The sequence below is a fragment of the Sciurus vulgaris genome (genome assembly GCF_902686455.1).
Source record: "Sciurus vulgaris genome assembly, chromosome: 10".
NCBI classification, from domain to species: domain Eukaryota; kingdom Metazoa; phylum Chordata; class Mammalia; order Rodentia; family Sciuridae; genus Sciurus; species Sciurus vulgaris.
Window position 1 is genome coordinate 116,384,863 of NC_136470.1, and position 20,214 is coordinate 116,405,076.

The following is a 20,214-nucleotide window of genomic DNA, read 5'->3' on the forward strand; positions in this document are numbered from 1 at the left end:
TTCGTTCTGTTCCTGACTCTTGTTTACAAGTCATTTTCTATGAAAAATTGCTGTATCCTCTCATCCTTTGTGTTCTGAAATTTTACAGAGATATTCCTTCTTTGTGTATTTTTTATGCTTTTTACACAACCTAGTTCTTTAAACCTGGAAACTCATTTTCTGGGCTATGCAGTTGTTCTACTTCTTTGACGGTTTCCTCCTCTTTTCACATTTCTGCTTCTTAGAACTCTTATATTAGAATTGGACATCCTGGAATGATTCACTAATCTTATATTTTATCCCCCATTATCCATTGTATTGTACTGCCTTTTTGTTTCTACTTTCTGGCATAATTCCTCATTTTTACTGAATTTCATTTCAAGTTATAGCTGTCCTGTTTTAATTTCTAAAAGCCCTTTTGGATTCTCTGGGTAGTCCCTTCCACCTTATTACACTATTCTTTCATGGATGTACTATATTCTCTGTGCTCTCTGAAAATATAAATTAGTTCTTTGAAATTTCCTTTCACTTCTGTATTTGTTTCTGTTTCCTCCAGTTTCCATTTTTCTGATTATTTTGATCTTTTCTCTTCATGTTGGAAATATTCCTTATTATAGTGTGTTCTTTGTTCGTTCATATTTAAGAAGATTAAGACATTATGTTGTTGAAGAAAGCTCTGGGAATGATGCTAGTGTTTATTAATTGGTAGACATTACTTCAGAGTGATCAAAATTGAGAAGCAAAGCAATATCAGTATGTCTGGATCTTTTCTCCTTGAGATAAGTTTTTCCAATGAAGAATCCTCCACTCTCCTTCCTAGGAAGATATGACTATTAGCACTTTGGAGGGTCTACTATTTCCTATATATGTTTTTACTTTCCCTATTTTTAATGTGATAACCCCCACTCTCAATTCTGTTTAGTGCCCCCCCCCATGTATAGCCTCTGTTTTAACTTCTGCACAGAGTAGTTGTCAAGTAGAGAAAGCTCATCATTAGAATAAGGAGCAGATAGTGATCTGAAGGTCTTCTTAAACACTTCTTGTTTTGAGATATTCTCCCTATGTTTCCCGGATTGACTTCCAGTTTCTGGCTTCAAGTGATCCTCTTGCCCCAGCCTCCAAAGGAGCTGGGACTATCAGCATGCACCAATACACTTTCCATTTTTAAAGACTTTTAATCAGCTCTACTCTTTACACTCATACTGCTCATCCTTCAAACATACCATGTCTACACATGAACACACATATGTACCTTCAAAAGTTATTGGTACCTCTAGTCCCAGAGCCCTTATGCAGAGAGGTGTAACAGGCTTGGTTAGTAATGATTTCCTCCCCACTTTCCACCACCCCTAGTTGTCTTCCCCCAACCAACTCAGGGCTGAGTTTTCAGTTTTCTTTTCTTCTTTAAAATAATCCACTTTCCAGCTTTAATCTTTAACATTTGGGGTAGGGGAAAGGATTTGGGCTGGTTTCTTATTGATCTCCCTGACTAAGAAAAGGTGACTTGGCACTTCACAGAAGAAATACAATCAGTCAACAACTATATGAAAAAAAGTTCAACATCTCTAACAATTAGAGGAATGAAAATTAAAACCATACTGAGAGTCTATCTCAATGCAGTCAGAATGGCAGTTATCAAGAATACAAGCAACAGTGAATGTGGGGGTAAATGTATACTCATACATTGCCAGTGGGATTGCAAATTGGTGCAACCACTCTGGAAAGCAATATGGAGATTCCTTAGAAAACTTGGAATGGAATTACCATTTGACTCAGTTATTTCACTCCTTGGCATATACCCAAAGGACTTAAAATCAACATACTATAGTGGCACAGCCACATCAATTTTTATAGCAGTTAAATTCACAATAGTTAAGGTGTGGAACCAACCTAGGTGCCCTTCAACAGATGAATGGATAAAGAAAATGTGGTATATACACAATGGAATATTACTCAACCTTAAAGAAGAATGAAATTATGGCATTTGCCAGTAAGTGGATGGACCTGAAGACTATCATGTTAAGTGGAACAAGCCAATCCCAAAAAATCAAAGGCCGAATGTTCTCTCTGATATGTGGAAGCTAACACACAATAACAGGGGAAGGGAAGAATAGAAGTTCCCTGGATTAGACAAAGGAGAACAAAGGGAAGGGAGGGGAAATAGGAATGGGAAAGACAGTAGAATGAATCAGATATTACTTTCCTATGTTTATATATGAATACATGACCATTGAAAATCCACATCATGCACAACCATAAGAATGAGCATTTATACTCCATGCATGTATAATATGTCAATATACATTCTACTGTCATGTATATCTAAAAGAACACATTTTTTAAAAGGTGCCTAGGGAAGACAGGTTAGGGACTGTCTTTTTTTTAAGTAGAGGTTTGTTCTCTCTTATGTAGAAGGGCTGACTGTGAGCCTGAGGATGCCTCTACTCCACTGACTACTGTTAGATAAACTTGCCCTGTTCAAAACTGTGAATGGGTGCCCTTGATTTCAGAACTGCAGCCTGTTTTTCATGTCACTAATACATTCCCTACCTTTTGATTGGCTATGTTTACTTCTTATAAAGATCTATTTTAGGTGATAGAATATTACAAGTTTACATAAACTAAGAGTTTAGAAAATCTTAGTTCTCCTGCAAATATTTGTGTTGTAAGAAAGCATTGAAGTTATAATGTACTATAGTTATAGTTGAACTACTACAAACATAGGGCTCTCAAGTCTGTAAGGGAGGATAGGATGGATTGAGGGTGGGGTGAGGATGACATCCTGGCCCCTGAGAGGTGAGAGAAATAGATTGTGTATGCACATCCCTATATTGGTGAACAGAATGAATTTCTACATTGCTTCTTTTTTTAAATTTTTATTTATTTAAAAATTTTTTTTGTTCTAATTAGTTATACATGATAGTAGAATGCATTTGTGCATTTTGATAAATCACACATAAATGGAGTATAATTTCTCATTTTTCTGATTGTACATATTGTAGGATCACATCAGTCATGCAGTCATATATGTACATGAGGTATTAATATCTGTTTCACTCTACTGTCCTTCCTACCCCCATACCTCTTCCCCTCCCTTCACTCCCTTCTACCTAATCTAAAATAACTATTCTTCCCTAGCAACCCTCCCCACTGCTTATTGTGAAATAGCGTCTGCATATCAGAGAAAACATTCGGCCTTTGGTTTTTTTGGGTTTGGCTTATTTCCCTTAGCATGATATTCTCCAACTACATCAATTTACCAGCAAATGTCATAATTTCATTCTTCTTTAAAGCTCAGTAATATTCCATCATACATATATATTTTATATATATATATATATATCACATTTTCTTTATTCATCTGTTGAAGGACACCTAAGTTGGTTTCATAGTTTAGTTATTGTGAGTTGAGCTACTATAAACATTGATGTGGCTGTGTCACTGGAGTATGCTTATTTTACATCCTTGGAATATAAAACAAGGAGTGGGATAGCTGGGTCAGATGGTGGTTCCATTCCAAGTTTTAAGGAGGAATCTCCATACCACTTTCCATAATGGTTGCATCAATTTACAGTCACACCAGCGATGTATAAGTGTACCTTTTCCCCCACATCCTTGCCAACATTTGTTTTTGCTTTTATTCTTGATAATTGCCATTCTGATTGGAGTGAGATTAAATCTTAGTTTTAATTTTCATTTCTCTGATTGCTAGAGATGTTGAAGATTTTTCATATGTTGATCAATTTTATATCTTCTTCTGTGAAGTGTCTGTTCAGTTCCTTAGCCCATTTATTAATTGGTACCAAAAACATTCACTGGAGCAAAGACACGCTGTTCAACAAATGTGCTGGGAAGAATGGAAAGCCACATGTAACAAAATAAAATTAAACCTTTATCTTTAACCCTTCATGAAACTCAACTCAAAGTGGATCGAAGACCTCAGCACTAGAACAGAGACCCTGTGCCTTCTAGAAGAAAAAGTAGGCACAAATCTTCACCATGTCAGCTTAGGATCTGACTTCTTTAACAAGACCCCTAAAACACAAGATGTTATAAATCAATAATCAATAAATGTGATGGATTAAAATAAAAAACTTCTTCTCAGCAAAAGAAACAATAATGTGAAGAGAGAGCCTACAGATTGGGAGAAAATCTTTACCACATGCACCTCAAATGAAGCATTAACCTCTAGGATATATAAGAAATTCATAAAACTTAACACCAAAAAATCAAATAATCTGCATTCCTTCTTGACATTTTTATTTGTTGCAAATAAATGCTTAAAATCAGGGTGAAATTTTGGGACTTTTTTTTCTTTCATACTCAATTGCAAGCCTTTGCTAACTGTGTGGTATTCAGTAACCTAAAATGAAAGTTTAAATTGTGGACTTAAATACAGTTTTGGCATAAAGTTCAATAGGATTGGAAACATTGAAGTTTAGAAATTTTTACATTATACTTGGATGAGTTGGGGCATATGATGAAACACTTAGAATGGAATTAGGTTACTTAATTGTAAGAGACTTTATCAGTACCGTTATGAAGAAAAGAATACTAGAGTTGCAAATAGAATCAAGTTCTTATGGTTAACTTGCTAAAATTAAAATGAGAGGTAAATCATTCATTTAAGTGTAAATAATGTTCAAAAAAAGAAGGTAAAAGGGGGAATATTGGGAATTTTACCTTAACAGCTTGAAATTTAAATGCACTTGAGCTTCCATTAAATTGATTTTAATATAAAAGTTTTAAGTAGTTATGACAGGATATTTATTCATTTGGAGAAGCATAGTATTTCTAAAGTAATTTTCTTTTAATTAGATTTATAACCCTATATTAGTTTATATTAATCTCTCTTTACGTATTTGTAGTCCTAAATAAAGGCAACATATTTTATGGCAGATACCCTACAACTTTGCTCATTTACCAACTCAGAAGTATCACTGTGGCACAATTTTTCTTTCCTCATTGGGTGATGACAATTAGTTTAGCAAAATATTGTTAAGCAGGAGAATTAAAACTCATATGTTTTTTCTGCAGAGTTCTTGGGACAGTTTCATGATGATCAGGCAATTTCTTCTTGGCATGTGCTTACAGAGTAATCATTCTAAATTTATGGTTTCTCTGAACTCTATTTTTTATTTTTATTTTTACAGACTGCATTTTGATTCATTGTACACAAATAGGGTACAACTTTTCATTTCTATGGTTGTACACAATGTAGATTCACACCATTCGTGTAATCATATACATACATAGGGTAATAATGTCTCAGTCCACTGTCTTTCCTTCCCCCACTCCCTTCCGCCCCATATCTCTCGTATGCACAAATCTGTATGCATGTGTATATATATGCATATATATATATATATATATATATACACACACACACACATAAAATCTGTCTTACTTTTATTCAGGCTGCTATAAGAAAATATTATAAATGGGGCAGTTTGTAAACAACAGAAATTTTTTTCTTAAAATTCTGGAGACTGGAAAGTCTGAGATCAAGACATTACGATTCAGTGTCTTGTGGGTCTACTTCCTCATAGTTGGCTCCTTCTCACTGTATCCTCACATAGAGGAAGGACCCGTTTTTTAAGAGCATTAATCCCATTTGTCAGAGTTCTACCTTCATGATTTAATCATCTTCCAAAAAGGACAACCTCTTAATAACATTTCTTTGGGGATTAGGATCTCCACATATAAATTTTGGGGAGACACAAACATTTGGACACACACACACACACACACACAGGTGTGTGTGATGCTTCATTATCAGTACTTTTCATTTTACCCAGTTAGGGAAAAACAACAACCTCACTTTTAATTAATGTTTACAAATCTCAAAACTACTTAGCAGGTGAACCTTTCCCCTGTAAATTTAAGTTGCCATTCCCTAAGGAACTGTTTTACATCTTTTCGTCTCAAACCTCAAATGCCCACTTCTCCACTTTCCCTCAGATTATTTTGTTTTTTATTCCTCTGAGAATAAAGAAATCAAAGGAAATTTTTCATCCTTCCACCAAATCTCCCAACTCCCTATGTTTTTTAACATACTCTGCTTCTTCTCTGTGACAATACAGTTGGCCCTCTATATCCATGGATTCAACTAACTGTGATACATGCACAATGGAGTATTTCAGCCATAAAGAGGATTGAAATAATGATATTTGAAGGAAAATGGATGGAACTGCAGATCACTGTGTTAAATAAAATCAGCCAGACTAAGACTGACCAGTGTTACATGTTTTGTTTTGTTTTTTCCTCACATGTGTACCTAGGAAAACAAAACAAAACAAAACAAAATACATGAAAGTAGTAGGGGGATCATCAAGGAAAGGGGAGGGACAAAAGAGGATAGTAGGGAGAATGAATATAGTCAAAGCACATTTATGCATGTATGGAAATTTCACAATGAAACCAACTATTTTGTATAATTAATATGCGCTAATGATTATAACTTAAAATTTATTTTAAGATATTTGGAATAAATTGCATCTGCACTGAACATGTGTGTCCTTTCTTTTTGTTGTTCCTTAAACAATACAGTGTAACAACTATTTGCATTACATTTACGTTGTATTAGGTATTATAAAGAATCTAGAGATGATTTAAAGTACAAGGAAAGTGAGGCTGGGGCTATAGCTCAGTAACATAGCACTTGCCTAGCATGTGTGAGGCCCTAGATTCAATCCACAGCAACACACACACACACACACCACACACATGCACACACAAAGTACACAGGAGAATATGTGCAGGTTCTTTGTAAATACCTGCACCATTTTATATAAAGAACTTAAGCATCCTTTGATTTTGGTATCTAATGGATGGAACCAGTCCTCTGCAGATACTGAAGAACATCTGTGTGTTTAAGCTAAACCCTCCTTTTTGTCCTGAAACCCTATCTTGTGTTTTTCTTTTCTTTTCTTTTCTTTTCTTTTTTTTTTTTTTTTTTTTTTGGTACACAAATGGAGCACACCTTTTCATTTCTTTGGTTGTACACAGTGCAGAGTCACCCCATTCAAGCAATCATACATGTACATAGGGTAATACTGTTTGTCTCATTCCACCATCTTTCCCAGCCCCCAACACCCACCCCTCCCCACAACCCCTCCCCACCTCCCTTCTGCCCAGTGCAGAGTTCCTCCATTCTTCCCTTGCCCTACACCCCTGTTATGAATCAACATCCACTTCTCAGAGAAAACATTCAGCCTTTGGTTTTATGGGATTGACTTACTTCGCTTAGCATGCTCTTCTCCAACTCCATCCATTTACTGGCAAATGCCTTCATTTCATTCTTTAAGGCTGAGTAATACTGCATTGTGTATAAATATACCACAATTTCCTTTTTTTTTTTTTTTGGTGGGGGCCAGTGCTGGGGATTGAACCCAGGGCTTTGTGCTTGACAGGCAAGCACTCTACGAACTGAGTTATATCCCAGCCTGATGCCACAGTTTCTTTATCCATTCATCTATTAAAGGGCATCTAGGTTGGTTTCATAGTTTAACTATTGTGAATTGAACTGCTATAAACATTGATGTTACTGTGTCACTGTAGTATGTGGATTTGAAGTCCTTTGGGTATAGACCAAGGAATGGGAAAGCTGGGTCAAATGGTGGTTGTTTTTCCATTTTTAAAAAATCCTCCTTTTATCACATGTCATTTTTCTACCCCATTTCTTCTTTCCAGTCATTGCTAATTCTTTGAAAGAGTTTTCTGTGCTTCGTTCTCACTTCCTCCTCTCATATTCTCTCTTAAACTCCAGCCATTTTATCAAAACTACTCTTGTGGAAGTCAGTAACAGCCACCACAATACCAACTCTTCTGGCCAATTCTTATTTCACATTTATTTTAACTTGCTTTTGACAAAGTCCTCCTTAAAATCTAGTTTCCTTTTGGCTTCTATGACACCTTACTCTCCTGCTTCTCCTCTCACCTCACTACTTGGTCCTTCTTCATTTTCTCTGCTTGATACTCCTCATTTTTCTGACCAATAAATGTTGGAACCCTGTGTCCAATTTAGCATATCCAAACATGTACTTGTTTTCCTCCTTCAGACATGTACCCTAGGCCAGAAAACAAGAGTAATCTTTGACTCTGTTCCTTTCTCTCATCCAGTCTATCAGCAGATCCTGGGACTTGTACCTATAAAATGTGTCAAAACTCTAAACCCTTCTTAATATCATGTTTACCTTCATCCAAGAAGCCATGGTGTTGCAATAAATAGCGTCTTCACTCAAACCCTGCTTTGTTGTTTTATCTTTTCAGTGTTTGTCCTTGTCCCCAACAGATCCCTCAGACCAATACTTTGAAGATTTAACTCATACCATGTTGTTCCTCTGCTCTAAATCTGCAGCAACTTCCTGTCTTGCTTGGAATAAAACCCTTAACATGGTTTACAAAGGCCCTGCCTAATCTTATTCCTTCCACTTCTCTGTCTATATTGTCACCAATCTCCCCCTTATTCACTTTTCTTTAGGCACACTGAACATTCCAAATCCACTGCCCCATCAAGGCCTTAATAAACAAGGGCAGATTTCCCCAGATTCTCCAAATCTGCTACCTTACTTTTAGATCTTTACTCAAGGTTTGTCTTTCCCTGAGTACCCTACCTGAAGCAGTACTTTCTCCCAAGCCTAGCTACCTTGGCTACCTACTATCCCTACTCTAATTTTTCTTCTTAAAACTTATTACCACTGTTAATTATTTGTCTATTATCTGTTTCTGTTCTCTAGGAAAAAAAGTGCCATGAGAACAGGGACTTTTGATCATGACAAAGTGAGAGCATTCAGCAGATGCTGCATAAGCATTTGTTAATTGGATGAGTGTTTATGTATATATGCATGTAGTGGATTCTTGTGTATGATTTGATAAGAAAATGATAATTTTAAACTTAGATGGCTCTCTTTTCTCAATATGAAATGCATGTGGAGGAAACACATTCTACATTCTTTATTACTTATCTTCAACATTTCAATTTTCCAGGTGGTTCAGATGCTTAGATCTTCCTGCTTTTTGAGCTGGCAGGAATTTTAGAGCTCTGCCATTTTATCAGCATTGTCTACCAATAAAGTGCTTAACTTTTCTTTATTCATCAGCTAAATAAAAGACAAGAGGATATGTTACACTGAATGTTTTCTAAAATCTAACTGAAATTAATTCCTTTTATGGGCTGGAGTGTAGCTCATGGTTAGAGCACTTGTGTAGCATGTTCAGGGCCCTGGGTTCAATCCCTAACCATGCATTTAAAAAATAATAATTTCTCTTCAAGATGGACTGCTGGGATCAAGTAAAGATAGTAAAGATGGCCCTTTGAAGTCTAATGCTCCATTAGATATTTTCTAACTTATTATATTTCAAACATTTAATTATAAGTCACTGCCACTTTAAAAACACTAGTTTTTTGTACTTGCTTTATACTTAATTTTATTTATAGCCACCTGAATCAAGCTTATTTTGGAGAATATCTTTTTTAGGGTGAATCCCACATAAATATTTTACTAACACTATGGTGCATATTGATCTGTCTTTGAAGCATTTTTTATAGACTGTTACACTCTAAGAATTTTAATTATCATACAACATTATACTTCTAACAGAAACAGAACCCTTAAGATTTTAAGGTCAAGAATTCACTTGTAACATATGGAAAAATGTTCAACATCTCTAGTAATAAGAGAAATGCAAATCAAAACTATACTAAGATTCCATCTCACCCCAATTAGAATGGCGATTATCAAGAATACGAGCAACAACAGGTGTTGGCGAGGATGTGGGGAGAAAGGTACACTCATACATTGCTGGTGGGGGTGCAAATTAGTGCAGCCACTCTGGAAAGCAGTGTGGAGATTCCTTAGAAAACTTGGAATGGACCCTCCATTTGACCCAGCTATCCCACTCGTTGGCCTATACCCAAAGGACTTAAAATCAGCATACTACAGAGATACAGCCACATCAATGTTCATAGCTGCTCAATTCACAATAGCCAGACTGTGGAACCAACCTAGATGCCCTTCAATGATGAGTGGATAAAGAAACTGTGGTATATATATACAATGGAATATTACTCAGCCATAAAGAATGGTAAAATTATGGCATTTGCAGGCAAATGGATGAAATTGGAGAATATCATGCTAAGTGAGATAAGCCAATCTCAAAAAGCCAAAGGACGAATGATATAGCTAATAAGTGGAGGATGACACATAATGGGGGGGAGGGAAGGGTTAGTGTTAGGGTTAGAGTTAGGGTTAGGGAGGGGGGCAAGTATGGAGGAAGGAAGTACTGTATAGAGGGTAAAGAGGGGTGGGAGGGGTGTGGGGAAGGGAAAAAATAACAGAATGAATCAAACAACATTACTCTATGTAAATTTATGATTACACAAATGGTATGCCTTTATGCCATGTACAAGCAGAGAAACAACATGTATCCCATTTGTTTACAATAAAAAAAAAAAGAATTCACTTGTGAGGAAATCGGACTTCTATATTCTTAAGTATTTATTCTTTTCTGAAACGTTTAACATAGGACATATTTTTACTTGTATGGTAAAAATCACAGTGATGTACATAATTAAGACCATTACACTCTTTCTACTTCTATAAAGGTAATACTTTTTATTAAATTGAGAGGACTAGAAATCTATGACTAGGAACACACACTGTTTGGAAAAGCTAAGTAGAGAGCTAGATGGGGCCTAGAAACCAAGATATGAATTTCACTTCAGAGACTAACTTTATATTAAAAGCTTACTTGCTTTAAAATAGGGCAAGCGCTTTTCCCTCTTCCTCTTTCAACTGATTGTTCTTCCCAGAGAATTCAGAGATGTTGCTGGATGGCTGAATTCTTTGCTGTTAAGTGCATTATAACTTATTTCAGAAAACAGGTTTGGGCTTTTGTGTGAATTACTGTTCTGATTAAGCTTGGTGACTGATTTACTGGAAAAATGAATGCTCCAGAATGTGGGTAGAGATGGTACTTAGGCATGATCCAGGTCAATTATGTTACTTTGGTAGATATCACTTATTATATACAGATTTTTAGATAATAGGAACTCAAGACTTTAAGAATTTAAAATAAGCTCCTTTTTACATTGCCTTTATGGTTCAAAGAAATGAACACTTTTCATAGTTTAACTATGTGTCTTTCTCTTTTCATTTCCTTTCCATATTCCTTTTATATTTCACCCAACACCAAAAATGACCTTTCAGAAACACAAAGTAGATCTTTTCTACAAACTTCGCCATGTGATGAATGAACTTATTGACCTGCGAAGGCAGCTACTGTCTGGTCACCTGACTCAAGATCAAGTGCGGGAGGTTAAGCGGCACATCACCGTTCGCCTGGACTGGGGTAATGAGTAAGTATTACTATTATTTGGGTATCTCTCAGTTTCCATTATAATAACTCAGTTCTCATCGAATTTAAACCTAATAGAAGCTTCTCCCTAATAATTAAGACAATGTTATATGTTTCACTAATTTCTCATTATTATTGCTAGATGCAGTTGTTTGTTCTAGTTAGCAAAGGACACTCATTGGTTCTAGTCTGAAACGCATACTCCAGTCTGACAATTGGAAAGATGAATTTAAAAAATTGAGCTAGACTATCCTCCAAAGTTTCTTCCAACTCAAGTTTCTTAATTCTAGACCTCATTAATCAGAATACACTTATTTTTTATCTTGTGGTGGTTTTTTAAAATGTGAACTCAGTCTCTTTACATTTTATATTCAGATTTTATATGAATCTGAATAGGAAAAACTTACTAATGAGAATTCTCTACATTTGTACTTCAGAATATTCTTAACTGTCTTTTTCATTCAAAGAGTCCTGCATTTATGTTGTGGGTATGATGTTTTGTTATTGCCCTGGAATTAAAATTCCAAGAATTTGGTATGAGAAGTTATGATAGTTAATATTCAGATGTTATTTCTCCCTAGATTTAATAATTAACGTAACTTTTAGGTGTTTGTTTTTATTCTCTTACAATTGGGTCCCTTCAATTTTGAATTGACCAGTTTGCTTCCTACTTAGGTATACATGTTACTTAAGTATATTTAAGTGTATGTCTTCAGTTCTTCTCCCTTAAGACATCATTGAAATGACAGAAAATAAAAGGAATTGGAGGCGGGCCCACCAATAAATGAGATATATAAAACCCATTTACGGAAACTGGAAAGTAGATAGAAGATTACTGACAGAAGTACCTCAGAATATGTGAAGGAAAATTTAGCTAATGAGGGAGCCAGTCTGTCCTGAAGCTCCCAGAAGGAGGTTTATAGTGAGCCTTGGGTCTTAAAAAAGAGGTTGTTTTAAAAGTTTATATAAGAATAATCTACCCCAATGAGCAGAATGCATCACCAAATAAACAATATGAAAACCAACAATATGGAAGAAAACTGGGCAAAAAGAAAAAAGGATGAACTGAAACCCTGTTGCAAAGCCTACTACATTCTGGCATTTAAAGATTTCAAAGTATAATGACCACATCCCTCTCACTTATCAGAAAGGGAAGCTTGCCAGTAACCTACCCATGTATAACAACTCATTATATATCTTTCAGTGCATTTTAGATCTGCATGAGCAATCAGACACTTAAAGAAATTCTTCCTCAGAAAAATAGAAACTAGGATAAAATACCCAAACCCAGAGGAAATAACCTGTCCCAAAAGAGAATTAGAGATTCATAAAGAACTTGAAAAACAAAACAAACCCTCTAACATCCTCACAGAAAATCCAAGAAGGCCCACTATGTAGAATAAGATTCTATGAAAAAGAAATGGAAAATGTGACTTCCAAATTAAAACATTCAGACTGAGAAGATAAATTTCATGTAAGTCGATTGAAAATACAACAAAAAGATGGGAAAAATTGAGGGGGAAAAGTCTAATCCAGGGGGGGCACAGTGTCAGATACAACTTCCAGAAAAAGAACCAAGGCAATAAAGAAAAAATTCTAAAGGAATAAAGAATTTCCCAGAGCTGCGATACAGTAGTCTTAGAATTGAAAGGTCCTATCATATACTTACTATAATGAATTGAGGAAAAAATAAAATAAAAAACTCCACAGTGAGGCACATTCAGATTATTTTAATATTCCAGGGATGAAAAGAAGATCCTCAAAGGTTTCAGACAGAAAAATAGGTCCTCTTAACAAACAAACAAAAAGAGAATCACACTGTAACAAAAATATTCATCATTAACACTGGGTGCTAGAAGATAATGAAGTAGAATCTTCAGACTTCTGTGGGGAAACAATTTGCTAGCCAGTATTTTGTAAACAATCCAGCTATCTAAGTATGAGGATCAAATAAAGCCATTTTAGGGACACATAATAGCTACCTTTTGTGACCCCTTTCTGTAGAAGGGACTTGAGGATATGCCCCTGCCAAATGAAAATTTACCCAAATGAAGGGTAAATTATGGAAGAAGCAACATGGAATCTAATAAATCTGAGCACATATAACCCAGAGTGATACTTGCCATCAGAAAAGAAAAATCGTTATTTTAAACCTTTTTTTAAAAAATAAATGAACAGTATCCTATTCCTTATCTGTTTTGTTTACTTATATCCTCTCTTGACTGTTAACAGGATTGCTTTATATACTGCTTGTTTAATATAACATGAATTCAGGTATAGATAAGTCAGACAGTTTTCTCTAAATTTGACTTTGGACAATAAAAAACTAAATAAAAATTAGAAATGTTAACTTACAATATAGCTACCTCCTCAGCCTCAAACACTACTATTTGATATCATTGAATTTATTTTAAAAATCAATTAAAAGTAATGATTACAAGCAATATTACTGTGTGTCAAATAGTTTCACTTGAACTGATGATGATGGTAATCATTATATAATTTATTATGTTGCAGTTTAACTGCAACTGTAAATATCAGTAAATAAAGGTAATGATTTTAGGAATCTTATAAAGCTTGAAAACAAACCAAATTTTGCATTCTTAAAAATGATAACTTAAAAGTTAAATATGATAGCATAAAAATAAGTTCAAATCATCCTTGAAGAAAGCTAAAAATATTATAAATACTTGTCAGTAAATTATAGAGCTACTGCACCTTCATTAATAACTTTTTCCCTGTGAAGTAAGTTTGTGTTGAAGGGGGGGGCAATTATTTGTCTATTTCAATTAACAGTAATCAGAAACAGTTCCATTTCCCTCCCCACTTTCCTTTCTCTCTCTCCCCCGTTCCTTCTTTTCCCCTTCCCTACTCTGTATCTTCTTCCTTTCTTACCACCTTTTTTTCTTCATGTACTTCTTAACCTCCACACCCCTCTTCCTTCATCCCCCTCCACTTTATCCTGTCCCCCAGTGGAAAATATAATCACTTAAAAACCTAAAAAATAATTTTGAGGATCTATCACTATTAAAAGAAAAAGATATATTGCTTCTAAACTAATAGGACTATTCTTTCAGGTTCTTGCTTGGGCTTACTCTTTTTAATATTTCCTTCATATTTTGAAAGAAGAAATGGTTTTCTGTAAAAAAGTAATAAAGTCCAATATCATTGAATTAAGTAAAAGAAGCCATTCCACACAAAAACTGAGTGCTTAATAAACACATCCTTTTATCCCATTTCATGACCTAATAGTTCCATACTTCTTATTCCACCACACTTGTAAATTTTAATAAAACATTGACACTTTGCACATATTGACATGTGGTAGATCCATAATCAGTATTTGCTGAATGTATTTGAGTTTTAATTGGTATAAGTTATAAATATTAATTATAATTTTAAATTATTATTGCCTTTTCTATAAACTCTTACATACATATTGTACCTCTGCATTTTCAGAAACTATTTCAGAAACTCTTAATACCAGTTGTTAATACTTTATTGACTACATAGACTATATCACTGTTACAAGTACATGTTCTGATTTATTTTCATTATAATAATGAAATGCTACTATGCCCTCCCAAGACAAGTGTTCCATTTTGCCTTGTGAGGAAATTAACACTGAGAAGCACTTTTCCCAATAGCAGTGGTAGATTAGATTGTTTGAACCTAGAACTGATCCCACAGGTTGTATACTTTTGTAGGATCTTACCATCTTCTAATTATTTGTGTGAGTCTTAAAATCAGGCAACTTGTGGCCAGTATTTCTAGTCCATATTTTATTTTATCTTTCTTTTCTTCCCCAAGTATAAAGACTGCATATCCCATATTGTATATCTGATTTAACATTCAGTTAGAACTTCCAAGGATAGAAATTGAATGGATTCTACTCTTCATTTACATTTTTAATTAAATGCCAAACTTTCTACATCTGCATAACAACCATTTTTATCTTGTTTCTTGAGATTAGCAATTATTTGAAAAAAATGAAGATATGGCCTTAAATTTATGTAACTTATATTTTTTGACTCATTGTTTATATGTAGATTCAGTCCCTAAGTAAAAAAATTATTAAAGTTATGTGAGGTAGAAACCAGCAATTAAAATAGTGTGTTCCTTTCCCACCCGCAAATTTATCCTATCCCCCAATGGAAAATATAGTCACTTAAAAAACTAAATAAGAGCTTTGTAGATCTATCACTATTAAAATAAAACGATACATAGCTTCATTTAGATTTTTAGGAATTACAATACAGGATGGGTATGATACAAAACTGTGTACAAATTAGTCATTTTCTCTACTTAACGGGTCCTATATAGAGAATAAGTCAGTTACTTTTATTCACTCCAAAGAAATTTTGAAGTACTTTGTCTAGTAAGGTAATTTTAATTTATTAGTTGAATATTTTCAGTACCTTTCATGAATGTTTTAAATTTCCTCTCTGCATCTTATTGTATCACTACCATGAATATAGCATAGTTAATTTAATATTGCAATAACCCAGGACTGACACAGACTCTGTTTCAGAAACTATTAATGGTAGGTATTAATAGTTATTGAGACCCCATTTGTCTGCTGTGATGACCTGCAATCTGCCAGCATATCGACGCCTTTTTTGAGAGCAGATTGCTCACTGTCAGGCGTCTATCATCCGCCATCTGCCTGCCTCTCGCCTGTCCATCGCCTGCCTTACCCCTATCCATCACCCAACGCTCGAGGTTCACCTCCCGATCGCCGACAGTTGCCAGCAGACTGACCGCAGACTGCCAGTAGAGAACCAGCTGCCTGCTGCTGCCTGGACGTTCACTGTCACAGTACCTGCAGGTTTGATTACACGTGGCTGCCGCCATTTTGAGACAACAGCCAGGCCCTGTAGGACCCCTGGCTGGACTGACCGAGTCCCGTCTCCAGGATCCCTCAGCCCCACCAATCACTCCCTGCCTCTGGAGCCCTCACATCAACTGACTGCTCCCTGCCGCCAGGACCCCCAGACCAACTGACTGCGCCCTATCACCGGTACCCCAGACCGACTGACTGCACCCGGCCTCCAGGATCCCACAACCACACCAAACACACCAGACCTCCAGGACCCCTGCCTGACCAACCATGTCCCGCCTCCAGGACCTCCAGATGACCACGTCCACCCCTGAGCTCCAGCTCCCCATTTGCCAACACATTTGGAAGCCAGAGTAGCATCTTGGATAATCCTGGAAGCACTAGCTCCGATCTTCGGGTGGGGCAAATCCCATTCTGAGACGCCTGCTGGAGGCTTGAAGCTCATTGTCAGGTACTTCTCATGCATTGGGCTACTGAACACTGGGAGGTTTCATTAGTACATGACTGTTATACAGTAGATTTTCTTTTTTCTCCTTTCTAAAAAAAATTTAAGTTTTTATTTCTTTATGTTTCTTGCTTTCTTTTCCTTTTGTTTACCTGTTCCCTAAGAGTCTCTTTCTCCCTTTTTTCCATGCTAACATCAGATTTCTTTTGATTACACTCTCACCCTTTATATTTTCTAGAACTTCTGTATATTCTTTTCTTATCCCATTAACAGCCACATTCTACATCCCTCTGCATCCTCTTTGTCCTATATTAGAAACTGCAGACCTTATTGCAAACCTGTTTCTTTTACCAAAGATAACAGTTGAACTCATTTAGTTTATTATGACAATTTTGTTATTGTCCCCATAGGGGCTCTTTGGTCTAGGATTGCATAGTGTCTGATTTGGGCACTGCTAATATTGATCTCCCCTTAAAGAAAGGGTTTTGGAAACCTCTAGCGCCACTATAAGCCTATAAGGGGAAATCTGCAATACCCCAGATCTGCACTGCTAGAGGGCAAGATACATGAACAAAATGAAAAAACAAGGGAAGAAAATGATCAAAACAAATCTAGATTCTATAGTAATAGAATCCAATAACAGTATGTTAGAAGAAATGTCAGAAAAGGACTTCAGATTATACATGATTAAGATGATTCGCGAAACAAAGGATGAGATAAGAGAGCAAAGGCAGGCAATGAATGATAATACCAATAACCTGAAAACCTGAAAGAGCACCTGCAGGAAGCAAAAGATCATTTCAACAAAGAGATAGAGATCCTCAAAAAAAAAAAAAAAAAAAAAAAAAAACCCAAACGGAAATCCTTGAAATGAAGGAGACAATAAACCAAATAAAAAACTCAATGGAAAGCATCACCAACAGACTAGACCACTTGGAAGACAGAACCTCAGACAATGAAGACAAAATATTGAATCTGGAAAATAAAGTTGCCCAAACAGAGAAGATAGTAAGAAATCATGAACAGACTCTCCAAGAACTATGGGACATCATGAAAAGAACAAATTTAAGAATTATTGGGATTGAGGAAGGCACAGAGATACAAACCAAAGGAATGAACAACCTATTCAATGAAATAATATCAGAAAATTTCCCAAACCTGAAGAATGAAATGGAAAATCAAATACAAGAGGCTTACAAAACACCAAATGCACAGAATCACAACAGATCCACACCAAGACACATTATAATGAAAATGCCTAACATTCAAAATAAAGATAGGATGTTGAAGGCCGTGAGAGAAAAGCATCAGATTACATATAGGGGGAGACCAATATGGATAGCAGCAGACTTCTCAACCCACACTCTAAAAGCTAGAAGGGCCTGGAACAACATATTTCAAGCTCTGAAAGAACATGGTTGCCAACTAAGAATCCTATACCCAGCAAAACTAACTTTCAGATTTGAAGATGAAATAAAATCCTTCCATGATAAACAAAAGTTAAAAGAATTTACAAATAGAAAGCCTGAACTACAGAATGTTCTCAACAAAATATTCCATGAGGAGGAAATGAAAAACAACAATGGAGGTCCACAAAGGGAGGAACTACCTTAGAGAAAAACCACTCAAAGGAGAAACCAAGCCAACTTAAAAACCAAAAATAAGCCAAATGACTGGGAATACAAATCATTTCTCAATAATAACCCTGAACGTTAATGGCCTAAACTCATCAATCAAAAGACATAGACTGGCAGAATGGATTAAAAAGAAAGACTCAACAATATGCTGCCTACAAGAGACTCATAGAAAAAGACAACCACAGACTAAAGGTGAAAGGAGGGAAAAAACCTACCACGCACATGGACCCAGTAAAAAAGCAGGGTTTTCCATCCTTATATCAGATAAAGTGGACTTCAAGCCAAAGTTGGTCAGAAGGGATAAAGATGGACATTTCATACTGCTTAAGGGAACCATAAATCAGGAAGACATAACGATAGTAAATATTTATGCCCCAAACAATGGTGCATCCCTGTACATCAAACAAATCCTTCTCAATTTCAGGAATCACATAGACCACAACACAATAATTCTGGGCAACTTTAATGCACCGCTGTCACCACTAGAGAGAACTTCCAAACAAAATCCAACCAAAGAAACCATAGAACTCAATAACACAATCAATAACCTAGACTTAACAGACATATATAGAATATTCCATCCATCAACGAGCGGATACACTTTCTTCTCAGCAGCACACGGAACTTTCACGAAAATAGACCATGTGTTATGCCACAAAGCAGCCCTTAAGAAATGCAAAAAAATAGAGATACTGCCTTGTGTTCTATCTGATCATAATGGACTGAGAGTAGAAATCAATGACAAAGTAAAAAAAGGAAATTACTCCAACACTTGGAGACTAAATAATATGCTATTGAATGAAACATGGATAACAGAAAACATCAGGGAGGAGATTAAAAAATTCTTAGAGGTCCATGAGAATGATGATACAACATATCAAAATCTCTGGGACACTATGAAAGCGGTACTAAGAGGAGAATTCATTGCATGGAGCGCATTCCAGAAAAGAATGAAAAGTCAACAATTAAATGACCTAACATTACAGCTCAAAGCCCTAGAAAAAGAAGAACAGAATAACAGCAAAAGTAGTAGAGGACAGGAAATAATTAAAATCAGAGCTGAAATCAATGAAATTGAAACAAAAGAAACTATTCAAAAAATTGACATAACAAAAAGTTGGTTCTTTGAGAAAGTAAACAAAATAGATAAACCCTTAGCCACACTAACAAAGAGGAGGAGAGAGAAGACTCAAATTACTAAAATACATGATGCAAAAGGAAATATCACAACAGACACCACTGAGATACAGAACATAATGAGAAGCTACTTTGAAAATCTGTATTCCACCAAAATAGAAACTACCAAAGACATTGACAAATTTCTAGAGACATATGCTCCTCCCAAACTGAACCAGGAGGACATACACAATTTAAACAGATCAATATCAAGCAATGAAATAGAAGAAGCCATTAAAAACCTACCAAACAAGAAAAGCCCAGGACCAGACGGATTCTCAGCTGAGTTCTACAAGACCTTCAAAGAAGAACTCATTCTAATACTTCACAAATTATTCCAGGAAATAGAAAAGGAGGGTACCCTACCGAACTCATTCTATGAAGCTAATATCACCCTCATACCCAAACCAGGAAAAGACACATCAAGGAAAGAAAATCTTAGACCAATATCCTTGATGAATATAGATGCTAAGATCCTTAACAAAATATTGTCAAACTGTATCCAAAAACATATTAAGAAAATTGTGCACCACGATCAATTGCGGTTCATTCCTGGAATGCAAGGACGGTTCAACATTCGTAAATCAATAAACATAATCCATCATGTCAATAGACTTAAGGATAAAAATCAAATGGTTATTTCAATTGACGCAGAGAAAGCATTTGACAAAATACAACACCCCTTCATGCTCAAAACACTAGAAAAAATAGGGATAGTAGGAACATACCTGAACATTGTAAAGGCTATTTATGCTAAGCCCATGGCCAACATCCTTCTT

At 35.6% G+C, this 20,214-nt stretch overlaps 1 protein-coding gene across 13 annotated transcripts in view; it reads left to right on the forward strand.

Annotated features, from left to right (window-relative positions):
- Positions 1 to 20,214, forward strand: part of DOCK3 (dedicator of cytokinesis 3) — a 726,815-nt gene that overhangs the window by 406,235 nt on the left and 300,366 nt on the right. For all 13 annotated transcript variants that reach the window (XR_013757339.1, XM_079101030.1, XM_079101031.1 and 10 more), the window contains exon 6: positions 11,190 to 11,338. Coding sequence is in view for 12 of the 13 variants with exons in the window: in XM_079101030.1 (XP_078957156.1) it covers positions 11,190 to 11,338 (149 nt within the window). In the remaining variant the exon portion in view is untranslated. The remainder of the gene's footprint in view (positions 1 to 11,189; positions 11,339 to 20,214) is intronic.